Source organism: Bombyx mori, chromosome 19 (genome assembly GCF_030269925.1).
Source record: "Bombyx mori chromosome 19, ASM3026992v2".
Lineage (NCBI taxonomy): Eukaryota > Metazoa > Arthropoda > Insecta > Lepidoptera > Bombycidae > Bombyx > Bombyx mori.
The window spans coordinates 961440-981676 of NC_085125.1; the positions used below are offsets into that span (position 1 = coordinate 961440).

At 36.5% G+C, this 20237-nt stretch overlaps 1 protein-coding gene across 1 annotated transcript; it reads right to left on the bottom strand.

Moving 5' to 3' along the window:
* Positions 1-6869: 6869 nt before the first annotated feature.
* CPR15 (cuticular protein RR-1 motif 15) lies at positions 6870-19723 on the bottom strand. The gene is made up of 3 exons (NM_001173262.1): positions 19654-19723; positions 17807-18344; positions 6870-7531 (listed from the first exon to the last, which is right to left on the bottom strand). The coding sequence occupies exons 1-3, from the start codon at positions 19660-19662 to the stop codon at positions 7236-7238; spliced, it is 843 nt and encodes a 280-aa protein (NP_001166733.1). The 5' UTR covers positions 19663-19723; the 3' UTR covers positions 6870-7235.
* Positions 19724-20237: the final 514 nt, after the last annotated feature.

Below are 20237 nucleotides of genomic sequence, written 5' to 3' on the forward strand. Positions count from 1 at the left end.
TCTCTCTCTATCTCTCTTTCTCACTTTCTCTCTTTCTCTCTCTCTCTCTTTCTATCTTTCTCTCTTTCTCTCTTTCTCTCTTTCTCTCTTTCTCTCTTTCTCTCTTTCTCTCTTTCTCTCTTTCTCTCTTTCTCTCTTTCTCTCTTTCTCTCTTTCTCTCTTTCTCTCTTTCTTGAATGTTGACTAATTTGCTTAAGATAGTTCGTTTCTGGCTAAGGCTTAATAGTTTTGTGACAAAAACTCTAGACGACAATACAAATGTTTTTCTTAATTGAAGGAAAGTAATTAAGTTAATTGACTAAGTCTGCCACGGCACTGCCAGTTTAATTATTAGTCACTTGAAAACTAGACTGCGAGGTGCAATTATCGGCCGACAGCGGCTGTATCTTGATTGAAATATTTGAGATCTGAGTGTGTTTGTTTTTATCGCGTATGTGTGTGTGATACTCATAGCACACAGAAACAGGCAAATTGAGACCTTTTAATATAATTTAACTTGATTTTTTTTTCTTTAAATTTTGTGTGTCAGATATCTGGAATTGGGCGGGTATCGCCGTCAATAATTTTAAAATACTTGATTTAACTTTCACACGCTTCACTGGTTTCTTTTACAAATTTTCAATTTTTGCTGTGTAGATTAATTCGTATGAACCCGAAAATGTTGTAAGAAGTCTTTAAAATATTAAACACTTATATCCTTCAATAGAAGGTTGATACAGTCGTATTAAAAATATCTATCTATATATATAAAAATGAATTGCTGTTCGTTAGTCTCGCTAAAACTCGAGAACGGCTGGACCGATTTGGCTAATTTTGGTCTTGAATTATTTGTGGAAGTCCAGAGAAGGTTTAGAAGGTAGATAAATATGAAAATGCTCGGAATTAAATAAAAATAACAATTTTGTTTTTCCCCCGTCCAACTTTTTTATACAAAAGTTTAGGTCTTTTATTTATCGGTTGAGGCACTACGAAGTCTGCCGGGTCAGCTAGTATAGGTATATTCATAAAAATTTCATTGATAAATCTGAATACATCCCTGTTCAGATTCAGGATGACTCGCATTAATTCGTGAGCGGATACTGTAATTGATAATCGTGTTTTGGATAATGTTTTATGATTTAAATTTGACCTGTCGACTAATGATGGATACAGTGCAATACGCTTCTGCCAGTTGCACTTAATTGCGGAATGGTTTAAAAATAATAGTAGCTTTTTTATACTAGATAGGCTGAAATAGGCAGGGTGATGATATCTACCCGTGCGGATTTACAAGAGGTCTTACCACCAGTAAAAAGTAGTATGTATGGCGTATGGGTTGTCAATGCGGCCCTTACAAAGTACTCTACTACCAAGCTACTTGTTTGGAGCTTGTTTATTTTTAAACTTAATAATAGTATGTTGTCAAAAATTTTTGTCATATTTTTTTTTATTTTCATTAACTTGTTTCAGGTGTTTGCAATAATTACTGTATTTAGATATACATAATACGAGTAAGTGCCGTTTAGAATAGAACTCGAAATAACAAGAACTAGTATGCAATATTGCAGTGTTTCTCAACCTTTATGCAACAATTTTTTTTTATTTATTAATAAAATTAGACTCTTCAAAATTTACTTAATTTGAAGGATGGGCGTGATTTGCTTGTTCAACTATTTATTAATGTTCGATTCAATTTTTGTTAAGAGCATTCTTAAATCTCTACGTTTAATATCAGCAGTCTAAATATGTTTTTTTTTAATAAATCGCTGCCTTTTTAGTGTTGAAATAGAGTTACAAGCTCACAGCCTACGTCTACTTGGTATCAAGTTTTTTATTTATTTTTATTGCCTTTGTAGGCAGACGAGCATACGGTCCACCTGATGGTAAGTGATCACCGTCGCTAATGGACGTCAGCAATGCCAGGGGCAGAGCCAAGCTGCTGCCTACCATACAAGTGGCCTACCAAGTGGTCACCTGGGTACATAAAACTCGTAATTTCCGCCACGCAACTTGAGACATGAGTGCTAAACCTCAGTTTTTACCGTATAACGGCTGTCCCACCATTCAAACCAAAATGCTTTACTGCTTCACGGCAGGAATTGCCAGGGTGGTATATACCCGCGCGGACTTACAAGACGTCTTATCATCAAGAATTACGCAACATATACTTTTTGTGGGTTGAATTATTGTTACACGATCTTATTTTTTCAACGTAGAAGTCATTCGAACACTGGCCCACACTCACATCATTGGATACCGAAAGCACCAGTCATCTTAAACTGTAAGCCACGACCACTGCACTGAATTCTTCTTTTGTTAAATAAGTTTAAGGAAATATAATTAAACTTTTTAATCTATTGCGTCTATTTTATTTTATATACCTTTTTAATACGCTTTTATTAGCTTCAGACGTATGTATGTTAGTATGGTAGTATGTAACGGAATCTTTGAACATGATTTTGACCCCCTGCAAAACGTCGGATTAACTCGAAATTTGGTATAATTATTAAGGACCGATGACAAATCAATATTAAAAAATATATTGGAAAAATCGAAATTCAACTAAAAAATGAAAAATAAATAATGTTTTAATAAAAACTAACAAAATACGCTTTTATAGAAAATCCAAGGTGCTTTTCAGGATATTATTAAAATAACCCTACTGATGCCATGCACCCCACGCTTTTTTACAATAAAATCATTTTTTCTTACACTATTTTTAATTCAAATTTATTAAAATTTATTTTCTATTTCTTAGTTGGATTTTCTATAAAAACGTATTGTGTTAGTTTTTTAAACTATTATTTAATTTTATTTTATCTATTTTCCACAATCCAGTAATTATTATTTGGCGTCCCCAATATTTCTGAAAGTTTCAATCACCCACTCAGATAAGCACAGCGCCTACGGGGGCGATCCACTTTGAGAACTCACGGCTTCGAGAATTCGTGCCCAGACATCAACCTGAGTACGTCTTCGTTTATATTATTTGACGTACAACACTCGTGATTGTACAAACAGTTGATGCTAGTTCAGTATTTGTTTGTAATAGCGACCTAGATACCGGGAAAGGTATAATCCTTATCATTCTTAGGTCTTGAGTTACTAAGTGTACTCCGTACGTGAATGTTTGGAGGCCATTTGTTTTGTAATGTATTCAGTGAACCAAACTGAATACAGTTAATTATAATTGTATAATTATTAGTAATTTCATTAATAGTTATTAGATTATTACCTTAAATACAAAGAGTGCAATTGGCGGTCTTTTCGGTAAGAACGATCTCTTCCAGATAATTAGGTGGCCAAGAATCATTTGAAAACGAATTACACGTACCTATCGATTGCAATATACTTATATATACACACATACAAATATGAACAATATGATAATAATTCCAATAAGGTTGAAGTTTCGAAGTACTTTATATTACTAAATAAACAATAACCGTCTCAGCCTTTTGAATTGGAATGCATGACTGAGTTCACATTAGAACTATGTAGTATGGTGGACCACTAATAATTATGCAAGTGTGAACTTTGAGACATTTTGACATGATTGGTTATTCGCTGAAATAAGCGAGCTGGTGATGTGGCGACTAGCTTTTGGGCATTCATAATACACTTCAATACTACAGACAGGAATTAAATGGGGCCTTAGAGGAAGTTTGGGAATCTTTTGATTATTTGTCGGATTAGTAATATGAGGTAAGTAGTTTTTTTCTATTACCCTAGTAGGCAGACGAGCACACGGCCCACCTGATGGTAAGTGGTTACCGTCGCCCATGGACTTGCCAGGAGCAGAGCCAAGCCGCTGCCTACCGCTTTATACTCACCACAAGCCTCGTTTGAAGAAGGACATGTCATAGCGCTCGGGAAACATCGAGGCGGGGGGGAGCTCATTCCATAGCCGGATGGTACGTGGCAAAAAAGACCTCTGGAAACGCACTGTGGATGACCGCAGTGGCTCCAGGTAGTGTGGATGAACTCTACTCCGGTGGCGGGCGATGCGATGGTAAAAACGAGATGACGGTATCATCTCGAACATTACCTCAGAGCACTCCCCATGGGACATACGGTACAAAATACAGAGGGAACCGAGGTCCATCCGCAGACCCAGAGGAGTTATCATACAAATCAAAATATTTAACAGACGTCTGAATTTCGCTACTGACATTTTCAAGTTTGCATCTAAACAAACTCCGAAGAACAACATTAGAGCCGTCGGTCTACCGAGTAATACAACCCGTTCGGTGGAAGATCTTCCCTTTGCCGCTTATTTCCAAACTGGCAACCCCGACGTGATTTAAACATGCAACCTTCGTTTATTCCCAAGGTAAAAAAATCTATGGACAGAGTACTTCTCGATTCCAGGATGAAACAGCTTGCATTGTTAGCACGACCTTTTGCATTTTACACTCAATCTTAAACTTAAATATGTTGCTAACTTGTTTTTACTGGTGGTAGGACCTCTTGTGAGTCAGCACGGGTAGGTACCACCACCCCGCCTATTTCCGCCGTGAAGCAGTAATACGTTTCGGTTTGAAGGGTGGGGCAACCGTTGTAACTATACTGAGACCTTAGAACTTATATCTCAAGGTGGGTGGCGAATTTACGTTGTATATGTCTATGGGCTCCAGTAACTACTTAACACCAGGTGGGCTGTGAGCTCGTTCACCCGTCTAAGCAATAAATTTAAAAAAGCTAAGAAACTTATTCCTAATCAGTAAAAAGTACTTTATTTACCCTAGTGTCGATAGAAACATATGGTTTGTTTCCAGTGCTTTTTAAATGTAACGCACCAAACAGATTAAATCGAAAGCATCATGGCGTATAAAAACTGGTAGGTATTTCTATCGATCGTCTCCATAATTAGATGCTACGTTCACCGCTTAAAGGACGTTTGTTTGATGTTTTTTTGCTGGACTTCAAATAACCTTTGATGTCGGCTTAGCCTAGATTATACGAGGTACATTCATGTTTTACTTGTTGGCTGATATTGCAATTGTAGCATTACTTACTTCAATATTGTTCTACTGATCTGAATTTCTATAAAAAGATTAAATGCCCATACTGAGTAAGAATGAGTCTCTTTCTTTTTTCCTACCTAAGCTGATAGCTTTGAGAGGCTATATCAGTAAGCTCACTGGGCTCAAACCTGATGACGTTGCTAACACGAACCCTAGCAAGATCCGTGCTTCGCAGAATCTACCACCGGATCGGAAACGCGACCCACTGAGAAGATCTGGCGAGAAACTCAGTGGGCTGTGTCTGAGTTTTAGTAAGTCACAATCTATGTCACACATATAAAAGCCTCAATTGTTAATTGAAATACCACAAATGATATTGAATGTTTTAGATAGAAGGTCTCTTGGTCGTTTTGAGAGATCTATTTCAGACAACTTGGTACAGTTGAAACACATGTTTCTGTGTGAAGGATTGCAATCTGTGCATTTAAAGGTAAATATACTGCAAGACATTTTTGGGTAGTGTTAAAGTAATTGCCTTGTTTGTCTCGCATTGTCATGCCAGGTGCCATTGACGATATCAGCTGTCTCCCAATTGCAATTCTGAATGAATTATACTGTGAATTTTTGCATTTCAATTTTTAATTAAACTTTAACTCGGTTATATTTAGAAAAGATATTTAATTACAAAGATTTTTGCAATTTATAGTCGTAGGACCTAAGTATCCAAAAACCTTGTTTTGTTAATTTTGTCTTTTTTTTTTATTGCTTAGATGAGTGGACGAGCTCACAGCCCACCTGGTGTCAAGTGGTTACTGGAGCCCATAGACATCCACAACGTAAATGCGCCACCCACCTTGAGATATAAGTTCTAAGGTCTCAAATATAGTTATAACGGCTGCCCCACCCTTCAAACCGAAACGCATTACTGCTTCGCGGCAGAAATAGGCAGGGTGGTGGTACCCACCCGGACTTACAAGAGGTCCTACCACCAGTAATGACGCAAATTATAAATTTGCAGGTTTCATTTTTATTACACGATGTTATTCCTTCACCGTGGAAATCAATCATGAACATTTGTTGAGTACGTATTTCATTAGAAAAATTGACTCCATATTATTCCACTAGGTGGGGTCAGCACAGCAATTTTTTTTATTCCATTCACTTCTAACAGCTGTCATCTCAACACTCACTCCTCTTTCTCTCATATCGTCATTCACACACTCCATCCATGTCTTTCTCGGTCGACCTCTTCCCCCTCTACCTTGCACTACAATTTCCATACATCTCCTAGTCACATGCATTTTCTCTCTACGCATCACATGTCCATACCACGCTAACTGTCCGCTCTTTAATTTGTCAATCACAGGGACTATTTCCACACTTCCTCTGACATGTATTTTGTAATATATATTTTGTAATTTTGTAATTTTTCATATTATTATAACAATAATATAATGTTAGTTACAATTTTTTAGTAGTTGTGATGTTGAAGCATTAAAAACGAATGTTGTATTGCATTAACTCGTTTATTTATTCGATTCATTGTTTTATATTTACATTTGATAACTTAAAAACTAACAAAAACGTTTTTTTTATACATTTTCTTATCTCTACGACTGTCCGGCGACGCGCGTATTAACTAGTCACTACGATTTTTAACATGAAGGAATTTGAAGGTGACAGACTTTGAGATCATAAACATTACGAAGAAGAAAACGAAAAAAAAAGGTGTACAGAATTTTATAATTAATAAGCGTCAGTAATCAGCGTCAGTATCTTTGATGATGATCAGCGAAACGGCAATATATTTTCAAGTGTTAGCTCAATGAATAGTTCGATAATATTAACGGATTATTTCGTCTTCTCGCATTGAAAATGTATAATCTCAAAACTTACTAATTTTACAGGAGAGTGTTTTAAAGGTTTAACATGTGGTGTTTTTAATATTAATCATCTTTGCAACATGATTTTGTTTTGTTTTTTACCAGTTACATTATCTATCTTTTAAAGTAAGATATCAATTATGTTAATAGTCGTCAAAACATAGGTAAACTAAAAAAAAAACTAGAATTAAACTGTGCTCTTTTGACAGTATTTATGAAAAAAATACTGGTGATACCAAATGATTCCGCATATTAACTCGATTTTGAATATTTTTATAAAATTGTACACTTTTAATGTGAAAAGACGATTTGTTCTTCGACAAGCAAGAGCCTACTTACATTAATTTACATATTAAAAGTCGTTGGTAATTTAAAAATCATCATCTAGATTTGATTTTAGGTCGAATCAGTATTTGTAGCCGGTTTGAGCGTTGAAGTTACCAGAACCCGAGCCCCGGGAGCCGGCGTTCGGTGCCAGGTACTGACGGGAGGCGGCACCACCGAATCCGGCTCCGCGGCTACCGAAACCACCAGCACTGGCTCCGAAGCCACCGGCACCAGCACCGCTACCGGATCCGGCTCCAAAAGCACCGCTTCCAGCACCGCCGAAGCCAGAGCTATGGCCACCTGAGGAGTATCCAGCTGATCCAGAGCTGGAGTAGGCAGCAGCACCAGAGCCGGCACCTTCACCATGGTATGTACCTGAAGTAAAAAGAAGAAAATTTGAGAAAATAAGAATAAGAGAGTTTGATTTTTTTAAGTAAATGTTTCAGAATGCTTCTGATGACACCGTGCTAGGATTTTTCCTAGGAATAGACAGAAGATATACACAGAAGGTAAATCAGGACTTTGTTATTATGAATACCTTTAAAAGAGATTTAAGCATCTGTTAAATATCTTGTGTTGTATGATGGCTACCCGTCACCAATACACTAACAAGACCTGAATAGGCTTACAAAGATCAAAGAATTTCAATAGTTTTATGGACAGTAATATTCTTAATAATATTTGTAACGGTCAGACCCACGAAGTAATCAAACTGGTTGGATAAACTTTCATATCACCACATCGAGTGAAATGGCTATCAGAAATTCAAGGAAAACTGATAGTCCAACAGAAAATGAAAACAATGGCTTTGTCTGAGCACATTACTTTAATAAACTAATCTAATTCTTTGACTTTCTAATACTCAAATTCTTGCTATTTGCTTGGTGAATAGTAAAAGATGTCTACATTTTAATCGCCTTGTTCTCATTTCATTTCACATTCAATGTACGAAACACCAGCAAAATGTTCATGAAAATTGTTTAAAGTATTTTGTCCCGAACGCAAAACGACCTTGTAGACACAGTGTGTTCAAAAAATATTGTCATTTCTTTATTTCTAACCACTAATTTTGATTTTTAGACATAAAAATACCCAATACCCGATCTTGTTGTTTGATGGGAAGCCTCATTAGGGCGGGCCAGTAAATGGGAGGTTTCGTAGCTAAGCGTGATTTTAAGTTGTTGCGGCAATTTTTTGGTCCGGTACGATAATATGGGACAGAATAAATAAGTGGCTTCGAGATCTATAGTGAGAATCTATATATATAAATAAAGTCGTGTTAGTTACACTATTTATAACTCAACTGATAACGGCTGAACTGATTTGGCTGAAAATTGGTGAGGAGGTAGCTTAAAACCAGGAGAAGGACATAGGATACTTTTTATAACGTTCCCGTGGGACGCGACATAAAACGTGGTATAACAAAACGCAACTGATATGGAATAACAAAACGCAACTGACAGCTAAACGTAATATATTCTATGGTTAATTATAGTAGAATTTTGAAGTTGACCGGTTGATGTGTTTGAAACAAACCGTGTGGCGGAACAAAGTTCGCCGGGTCCACTAGTATTTAAATGAAATTAAGTTTAATAAGCTGTGTTTTAGCAGTCCATGCCATAACATGTAAGATGTTTGTGAAGCTGATTATTAAACTGATTATTAAAGTAAGGATTGCTCAAGTCTATCTACATTTGCCGTGATTTTGTTATATGTTCTAGTGACTTCGATCTCTTTCTTATTGCTTTTGTAGGCAATTGAGCATACGGCCCGCCTCATGGCAAGTGATTATCGTCACTAATGGACATGTCAGTAATGACAGGGCACAGTCAAGTCGCTGCCTATCCCTAAATACTGCACCATGCTACCATCTCGTCTCAATTGTCGTGTCTATGACGTTATAAACTATGTGGATCCCGATATTTAAAAACAGGTAAGCTGAGAGAACGTTTTTCCAGATACAACAAACAAAAAACGGACATCTTGTAATTTTATTGATAATTTTAAGAATAATAAATACGTAAAAAATATGTATTTACGGTTTAATGAAACTGCATCAGTGGTGTGTTTCTCATGAGTTACGGGTCTGATGTTAGTTACTTAAGCTTTTATTAGTTTAAAAAGTTTACATTTAAAATGTATCTTACAATCCGTTATTTTCGGGGACACAGTCTTTATTACTGTCTGACGATAGTACTGTTATTTATTAAAACAGATTGACCACAGTATTCGTGCAAATTACATTAATTTCTTTGATAGCAAAAAGGTGTTTTAAATAATGAAATTGTAAGCGGTTAAATAATTAGAAAACACTACTTTCTAGAAATAAGCGAGATTCCGGATCGATTATCGTGGATTATGTATACATATTTTGTATCACGTATATATAGACAAGACGAGAATACACAATTACATGTATGTATATATTGAAGTTGCCTTACTGCGTTACGTTTGAACTAGGTACGTAGCTTCCAAACGAAAATTGTTATGTAAATTAGTTACGATGTTTTCTACACGTGATAAATTTTGATTAAACAATTATTATTAATTTAAACACGTTAAAATGTCGCATTTATTTTGTTTGTTTATCATTTTAGGGGACACGATTACTGTCGCAATTTAATATATTTAGGAAAACTAAAGATAATACTGGGATTTAGAGAAATGTTAAAAAAATATTATATATTAAACATTTCACCGCTCTGTGACTACTTATATACTTGAGACCTTATAACTTATATCTCAAGGTGGGTGGCGCATTTACGTCGTAGATGTCTATGGGCTCCAGTAACCACTTAATACCAGATGGGCTGTGAGCTCGTCCACCCATGTAAGCAATAAAAAAAAATCCCTTGCTGAGCGGCGAAGCGCATTGACATCAACATCTTGAGTTATGAAGTGGAATTTTAATTGCTCATTCTTATTTAAATAATGTATTTAACTGCACCTTTTTACTTTAAGTTGCAATTATTTTTTATTTATTATTATTGTACATTTATAATTGTATAATGGAGATGTATGGAAATGGTAGTGCAAGGTAGAGGGGGAAGAGGTCGACCGAAGAAGACATGGATGGAGTGTGTGAATGACGATATGAGAGAGAGAGGAGTGAGTGTTGAGATGACGGCTGATAAAAGAGAATAGTAGAAAAAAATTAGCTGTGCCGACCCCACCTAGTGGGATAAAGTGGAGAAAAAGAAAGATTTATAATTGTATAATGCCAATTTTCATACTGGAAAGAATGATTCTTTTGTTCCAAAAATAAGTCGCGGCCTCACAATGCATCTTACAAGGAGTACTAATTACCGTTATGCAAAAGTAATCTAAATTTCATTTCGCGAACACTTGAATTGTTCTAATTTCGTATTTCCCATAGTACATTACTGTTCTGTGGGAAGTAGATTAGCGCCACGCGATATTAACTTTTATAATTCTCTACAATTAGGACGCTTTTGGATTGCGTTCGTGAAACAAAGTAGTTGAAAACAATTATTATTCTGATTATTTCCCATTCCGAAGAAATAGAGTATAATCACGCTTGTTTTTAGTATGGTAGACAGATGAACGTTATTAGAATTATTTATCAATTAATTTCTAAAATAATTATTTTTATGATATTCGAATTTTGTAGCTATGACGTAAGTTGATCCTTACAAATGTCGCGATTTCCTACAAACAAGGTCTCGGAATAATTATGAGTGGGCCGCGAAACAAAAGCCACTTATCATTCGTAGAGTTTACATGATACCTTGATGCACACTTTGCAAGTATTTCGCTAACCTTTAAATTAGACAAATTATCATCTAAAATTTAAATATTTTTGTATAAATTTATTTGCGGATCGGCTAGTGGTAACAACAAGCGTATTGTAAGAACCGAAGGCCGTAAGTTCGAGACAGTTAATGTTTCAACCTCATATTTCAAGGTAGCAGTATTTATATTGGTATTATGGTTTACAGGTTTGAATACTTCACATCAGTTTCACTGAACTTGAAGCAATAGGTTTCCGTTTGAAGGACCTCGCAGTGGTTCTAATGTAAACATGAGAATTGAAACTGATGTCTCGAGATGGGTAGCGGAATTAACGTTGTTGATGTCCATGGGCTCCGGCAACCACTTAACACCAGATGGACGGTGAGTTCGTCCACCTATATAAATATAAAAAAAAAACATAGTTATCTCAAACACGTTATAACTGTTAAATGTCGAATATCGAAGTTGAGACTTTTAGTATTAAAAGCACAAGTGATACCACAGCGCCTTTTTTTTTATTGCCCTTATAGGCAGACGAGCATACGGCCCACATGATGGTGAGTGGTAACCGTCGCCCATGGACTTCGGCAATGCCAGGGGCAGAGCCAAGCCGCTGCCTAGAACGTGATTGTTATCAGATGCGCTGTGTGACGCAAAAATTAGTATACAATTGAAATCTCATATCTAGTGTGCTATTTCAAAGATTACTAAGTCGGTAATGCACCGCCGTAATGCGTTTTATTGCAGTGTAAATAGTGCTTATAGTAATAATTACGTGTAAGCTGAGTGTAGGAAGTTAGCAATGACGCAGCGTAATTGCAGCAATTTCATAATTGCATTAGTACGTTAATAGCTTAGAATATTAGTAAGATGCGTTTTAATGGTGATTGTTATTCAAAACTTGGGCAATCTGACTCTGAAGCAAATCCATTGTGTCTGCTGAGCGTTTTAAAATTATAAATTAAATTTTGTGTTTTGTCTAAAAAAGGACAACGATTGTCTTTTTTACGTCAATTTAAGGCTTAAAGATTAAAAATGATGATGAAAAATTACAATCCTTGAATTAATTTTTTTGCGTTTACCAAAAAGACATGAATTTCCGATCAAATTTTTTTTTTTATTGCTTGAATGGGTGGATGAGCTCACAGCCCACCTGGTGTTAAGTGGTTACTGGAGCCCATAGACATCTACAATGTAGACGCGCCAACCACCTTTAGATACAAGTTCTAAAGTCTCAGTATAGTTACAACGGCTGCCCCATCCTTCAAAGCGAAACGCATTAGTGCTTCACGGCTGAAATAGGCGGGGCGGTGGTACCTACCCGTGTGGACTCCCAAGAGGTCCTACCACCAGTGATTACGCAAATTATAATTTTGCGGGTTTGATTTTTCTATTCTATGAGGTTTCTATATTCCTAAACCGCTCTACACACGAGACTAAGAGTGATTTTATTAGCACCGAACCGTAATTAATGCAACCGTATTATATTTGTAATGTTTCAACGAACATCAAGCTGACGTCGAGCGAACAGTATCGCGCAATATCAAGCAAGAACATTTAAAGCGTTTTAACAATAACTGCATGAGACATTTTGAGGAACTTTGATCTTTCATCGGGCCCCACGACGCGCCTTCCAAGAACACAGACCTAGATTTCTAGAGTCAGATCTGAAGTATAGATTCTGTAGTGCAAGTATATAAAGGTCGCGCTTACAATGCTGCGCTGAGGTAAATATCCCTGGTTTTTTTTTCATTATGTAAGATTGGATTACGTGCTCCCACAGTTATTTACCAGAACAAAATTCTGTTACCAACTTTGAGATATGACTAAGCTACCCTTAAATCTGAAACGCGTGAAGCATTACTGCAGTATGCTCTTGGGAATTGAAAATTGGCGAAGATCTCGCTGCTGAGGACGGATGAAATGGTTGGGGCACAGGTTGCATGTATCTTTTGATTGATGGCTTTTTATTTATTTATATTTTTTATTGCATAGGTGGGTGGACGAGCTCACAGCCAATCTGGTGTTAAGTGGTTACTGGAGCCCATAGACATCTACGACGTAAATGCGCCACCCACCTTGAGATACAAGTTCTAAGGTCTGAGTATAGTTACAACGGCTGTCCCATCCTTCAAACCGAAACGCATTACTGCTTCACGGCAGAAATAGGCAGGGTGGTGGTACCTACCTGCGCGGCCTCATTAGAGGTCCTACCACCAGTAATTACGCTAATTATAATTTTTGCGGGTTTTATTTGTATTACACGATGTTATTCCTTCACCGTGGAAGTCAATCGTGAACAATTGTTAAGTACGTATTTCATTAGAAAAATTGGTACCCGCCTGCGGGATTCGAACACCATTGCATCGCTAGATATGAAAGCACCGGACGTCTTATCCTTTAGGCCACGATGACTTCAGTTTAACAGTTGTTTTCATTTTTTGTTCCTTGGCTGGAATAGCTGGATTTAATAACATTAAATGCGAAATGTATCCATAGTTTATGTATTAGTTAATGTATCGCAGCCACCGCTTTCCTTTTCCTTGACTGTTCATCAATGCCATTCAGAAACGAACACACATGATCTTTGTCCAAAAATTTCACGAACTAATGCTGTAAAATATCTTGGTCTAAAAATTGACGGCACCCTATCTTGGCAAGAGCATATAAATGATTTGGTTGGAAAAGTACGAAAGCTTATCTTTGTCTTTCGGAAGCTAAGAACATCAAGCGATCTCCACATACTGAAAATGGTTTATTATGCTTTGGCACACTCTGTCATAACCTATTGCATTGTCGTTTGGGGAGGCTGTAGGAAAGGATTATTACTTAGATTGGAAAGAGCACAGAGAGCCGTGCTTAAAGTAATATCTAAAAAACCAATAAGGTTTCCAACGGAGGAATTGTATGATATCTGCAAAGTGCCTCGAGTTAGACAATCTTTTATTGGGAGCACATTGTTACGTAAACATTTGGAACTCGTTTTTGACCCTAATATCTGTTCGCAAACTCGTCGTCAGGGCAGAGTGTGCAAAATCTATGTAGCAAATTATAATGTGGTCAGGTCTCACTATAGGTATTTAAGCTCTATTCTGTACAATAAGATAAATAAATTACTAAATATTTACCCACTTATTTCTAAAGAAGTTAAAATTATCATTGATAGATGGCTTTTCTCCCTTACATACGAAGATATGGAAGAATTACTGGAGTAGATTACACATTTTGGTAATGAGCAATTTATATATTAGGTATTAACACGCATCTACACATACACTCAGACATACACCCACACACACACACACACACACACGCACACACACACACACACACACACACACACACACACACACACACGCACACACACACACACACACACACACACACACACACATACACTAATTGTACTTCTAGATTTTGAAATAATATTGTATTGATTTGATAATTGTATTTAAAATTAATTATTATAATGTGTTTATGAAATATTTAAATTGATATGTTATTGTTCGTTGTGTGTAGGGGTTGGCGTTGTTATCTGCAACACAGTCTATGACTACAGCAGATAACATCGTTTCAATATTTGTTATTATGATTAAAATTGTATGTTTTTGTAATAAATAAATAAATAAATAAAAAATAAATAAATAAAAAATAAGTTTTGAAGCAATTAATAGTCTAGCTAAAGATAAATATATGCATTCGTTTACAAATATACTTCAAAAATTGAAGTAACTACAGCACTAGCAACTTGCAAATAATTACAAAACTTAGTCTACTATTAGCCAACGTAACCTGATTATTTATTAAGTGTATCAATTTAGAATCAGTTAACGGAATGACCTATGAACTATGCGTCTTAGAGCATCGGCCCTCACGATGCGTGCTGCAATGCAAGCTCCCACGTTTTGTAAACTCAGTCAGGTTAAGGTGTATTCGCACTTGTGATTAAAATAAAATATTCTCTTTGAGAAAATACGGTGGTAGCGATCTGGATATTTTTTTCCAAAAAGACTTGGTCCTGCCCTAATGAAATTGAACGCGTTCGATATTGTACTGTATTATTGTTGATCTAACTAGGAGAGGAGAGTTCTTTGATTCGCATAGTTAGAGAATCAGAATAGAAAATATATAGCGATTCTACAGCACAAAAGGGCCGTCTGGTGGTGGACCCGAAAGAAATAATAAAATGCTGCTGATAAGCTACTGATTGAACGTAAAACCTTACTTAGGCAAGGTTAGCTATACCGCGAACCAAATATTCTTTTTCAAAATAGAAAAAAAAGAAAATACAATGTCTGCGAAATTATTTGGAAATTTAGCTTACCATACTCATGGCCGTTACTTTGGTACAGATATCGACCTCATGTCTCAAGGTAGACGGGGTCATAAATATATTACCATAAATGGGCTTGGAACACATTCTGATTTCATTTAATTATTTACTTAGCAACAACGTTACGAGCTAGCCGGCCGTGTAGATGTACCCTTATAATGAAATCGCAAAACGGAGCAATGAGTGAATATAGCGGCGGAATAGGAGCTCAGAGTTGTTACGTGTTAGTTTTATCATTAGGTGAGACAATCGTGATACGATCACATATAATTACATCCGGTTAAATTTTACGATTAAAAAAAAAGAAACACTAGAAATACAGTAGAAAAATTGTCTATTCATGAGGCTATGCTGTGGTTCTTTGGGGAGGCAAAAGAGAGATGGGGCATGATCGATTAAATATGAAAGACATTTATCAGACAATGATCTATTTTTTATTTTATTTTTTAATTGCAATTATGTTACACAGCCCACCTGTTGTTAAGTGGTTACTGGAGCCCATAGACACCTGCAACGTGAATGCCGCCACCCACCTTGAGATGTGAGTTCTAAGGTCTCAGTATAATTACAACGGTTGCACCACCCTTCAAACCGAAACGCATTACTACTACACGACAGAAATAGGGGGGTAACTACCCGTGCAGACTCACTATGGGTCCTACCACCAGTAAAAATTATCATGGATTTAGATTTGAAGGATAAGGTAGCTCTTGTGACCATTAAGGTTTGGCATCTGCGTTCACTTTGTGCTATCAATATGGATTCCGGTCACCACATAACATCAGGTGGAAGTTGAGATCACCCTGTTTAGTCAGATTCTGATTTATTCTCAAGAATACCTGAGTTGAAATGGAACATTCGGCCGATACACCTCACGTGGCAAAAGACACCTTAAGAAATACTTGGTCCATATACTTTGATTTGATTACGTAAAATCTAATTTCTTTCATAACTGTACTATCATTAGGCATTGCATCCGTGCTAATTTCGACCCGAATTGCATTTAAACAAGGTCAAAAGTCGGTTAATTGTGTATTTGAGATGACTAGACTGGCAATTTGTGGTCTGAGCGATTTGAGCACTTTTACCTGATATTTGTCTCATTAGTGTGTATTTTTGTATAGTGTGTTAGATCTATAGGCAACATGGGATTAAATGAGGAATTATAATTAAATACTATATGTTATTAAATGCTAAATATAATTAAATACTAATTAAATGGTAATGACACAATTTTCGTAATTTAAAAGATATTTCTGTGATATAAATTTTTCAAATGTAGCATTTGAAATGAGTCTTATTAATTAAGACTAAGGTATCTCTGTATAAAACTCAAAATCATAGTGATTTTACTGTCTTAGAATCCAAAATATTGTGTTTACTTGCTATCAGGGGGATTTAAATTCAATTGTAACTTGTAAATGTAGTAAGGAAGCTGGCAGATTAGTATTCGTCAATCAGCCCCGCTTCGCACTAGGCTAGATAGCAAAAGACATCTTCTCTTTAGGGTTCAATTGATATCTTAACTCTTGGGAGGAGCATCGTGAGTGGCAGCGCCCATTTTGGAATAAAAAACAGGCAACTGGTAACACTAAATTGAGCTACAAAAAGCAAGTCGCTAACTACGTCTTCGTGTCCAGAAACTCATCAATGCTGTCACTTTTTGCCGACACTTTTTCGGTCATTACTAATTTTGACCGTCAGAACATCGGACATAATGTTATGTAACAAATATATGTTTTTTTGTATTGGCTAGATAGACTGAAGCGAGGTGTGATTAATTTGACGTGTGATAACAAACAAAAAGTTTTGTTATTAATTATGTAGTGTCAGAAAACATTAATGGAGGGAGCTTCTTTGATTCGTTTTTGGCTTGTAATAATTTGTAAATAAGCATTTGAACATCTTGATGTTGGCTGTAGTAGAATAGAATAAGTCCGGCAAAAGCCTCAATCCACGTAATAACAGTATCAGCTAACTGGGATAGAGCAAAGGGGTAGAGCTAACTGGGATATGCAAGTTCCGAAAAACAATATTTGGGTCATCGTTGTACCACCAGACCCCACGAGAAGGTCTCTTTCTCGTATCCTATAACATAATGGGTGCTTTAGCCTGTATTGCTAAATTACATGATATGGGTCAAGTGTCATGGCACTGTTTAAATAATTGAGTAATAATTATGTTTTTTTATAGAAAAATCAGTAAATCTGAACAAATAAGGAGTCAACTAGTGCTGAGTCTGTGTTAATCGGACATATTTAATCGCAATGTATTTCATATTAAATCAAAATGGTTTTGTTGTAGCATGTAATGACTTTTAAAGCGTTTTGAGAATAACTTTAATTCAGTAGTAACTAAATTTTGTTTTAAAATATCAATAGTAAAAGTGGATACCTTAAATTAGTATCACCATGTATCAATTATTAGCTCTTCTTTTTAAGCACAGTATGCTTTTTTGTGAATTTTGTATGTCATATACGATGAGTTATGATTTCAGGATTTTCTCACTAAAAGCACAGTAATTTGATGTGAGATTATGTAAAAAAAGGATTTATATGACTCACCATCATCACTGATACCAGCGGCCTCATCACGGGCGTTCTGTTCCAAAGATTTCAAGATTTCCTCGGGGATTGGAGGAGGGGTGGGAAGATGCGCGCCCTGAGGTTGGTATCCGTTCTCGTCGGCGGTGTAAGTGATACTATAGTCCTGACCATCATCACCCTTGTAGGCGAAGCTGCCTTGGGACTGGACACCGTTAGTGGCTACTCCGTGCGCATCAGCACGAATTCCGTTGGAGGTTTCGAAGTCGTAGGAGAAGCCTTCAGCGGTAACTTCATTGTTCAGTCTGAGGATCTGAGCACCAGCGTCAGCTGAGGCTTGAGAGCGGCTGCTGTAGGCCTGGGAAGCGGCGTTGTAGCCTCCGCTCGGTTGTGGAGCGAAGCCTCCCTGTCCCAGACCTCCGTTGCCTCCAAAGCCACCGGCTCCCGGAGCCAGGCCGAAACCAGGGCCAAAACCGGCTCCAGCATTGCCTCTGGGCGGCAGGTATTTGTTGTCAAGGCGGTCTGCTAAGCAGACACCGAGCACAGCGGCTACCACGAACTGCGGAAAGACAAATAAACCATTAACAAAATATACAGATGCGAGTATAAAGTTAGCTTAGTTGGTACTCTTGAAAAAGTTACTGACAATATCGAAAACTGTTGAAGCCAAAGTTGAGTACTGGTGAGAAGAATTCTCAACAGTGGATAATAGCGAAAAATATTTTACAGTTTGTTCTCGGGTTTTATTTTATTTATTTTGATTGCATAGATGAGTGGACGAGCTCACAGCCCACCTGATGTTAAGTGGTTACCGGAGCCAGTTACCGGACATCTACAACGTAAATGCCGCCACCCACCTTGAGATATGAGTTCTAAGGTCTCAGTATAGTTACAACGAATGCCTCACCCTTCAAACCGAAGCGCATTACTGCTTCACGGCAGAAATAGGCAGGGCGGTGGTACCTAGCCATGTGGACTCACAAGAGGTCCTACCACCAGTAAAATGACTAATCTATAAACCATTCAAAGCGTCGGTAAGTCTAATAGCATTTCAAATCGCTCACAATAAAGCGTCGAGTCATTTGAAGAATGCAGCCTAGCCTATTTAGTGCATATGCCAGTCTTTATGGATGACCTAGATTTTTTGCTCGGCACCATCATTGATTTTAATGGCTGATGAGCTTAGCTCTGATTCTAGTAATTAATTTTAATTAATCATTCGAAGGTTTTGTTCGCATTGTGTCAATTGCGTTGTGGTTTCGTCTCTAGTGATTTTAGATTGTAACATTATTTGGAAAAATATATTTTTTTATATGATTAAATAGTATTATAATCTTAGAAGAAGTAATAATAGAAGTCAGTAATGCATGTTTCCACAAAAAAATCTGTCGTTAATGCAAATGCGTGAAGAAAGAATAGATTAACAAAATATTCGCATTAATGACATTATTCATGTTAATTATTGTTATTTATGAAAACAATTGAAGTTCTTAAGCTGAGTTACATTTTCATGAGGTACTGTTTTAAAATATTATATTAGGATCATTTTTGTTGTCGAATTTGTTAGAAAGTAATTCCCACCATTTGGAAGTCGGTAATTTCAAACCTATTTTTGATGAACGAAATTATTATTATACATTAAAATTATTAATTTTATAATTAATAAAAATCAAGTTTTTTTAAAATCAAGGAACCTCAACATTATTAAAGCGACTTATTATAACTAAAATACAAGTTAATATTAGAAAAATTTTCGCACTTAAGCTTTAACTAAAGATATAAAATTATTATTTCGTTTAAAAGCTTGAAATTCTATCTCTACATAGAGTTGAACTCTACGGAGAGTCCGCATAGTTCACAAAACTCACCAATTTCATTGTAGAGTTTAAGGTAATGTTTTACTTGATGTTGTTACTGCAGTAACCTGCTGTGAACTGTGATGTACAGACGATGGAACCGCATTATATACCTTTTACACCGTCTTAGAAGGCTTCTTGTGACTGAAAATCAAATCATGGTCACGGCGAACCCCTACCACTTAAACGAGAGCTCTACATCAGTAAAAAATCTTCTACATCACAGCTCTTGATATATCCATTCAACTGTGACCTGGATTGAGGTACACATATCTTTGTGTGCTGAGATCATGATATTTTTGTTTGGTGGCTATCGGACTCCTTCGAGAGTTGATGGTGAACAGGCTATGTTTTATTTTTTTAATTTTTATGTCGCAAACGTAATGAGGATGTACAGATAATGCAATTGCGATGATATATGATTTTTTTATAAAAATAATAATTTAATGTCTTGTTTCGAGGTGTTCACTTCATTTCCTGGTTGAACCTGGTTGAAAGTTAAGCCTTCATTACAAGGCTGTAGGAAGACTTTGATTATCTGTATGCTTTATTGTTTTTTATGAAGAAAGCTTCGAGAACCTTCTTCGGCTTCTTCG

What these genes read in the sequence shown, in the direction of transcription:
- CPR15 (NM_001173262.1), bottom strand. An exon ending in CGCTGGTATCAGTGATGATG is followed by an intron (nt 7,532 to 17,806) that starts GTGAGTCATATA and finishes TTTTTACTTCAG; the next exon opens with GTACATACCATGGTGAAGGT.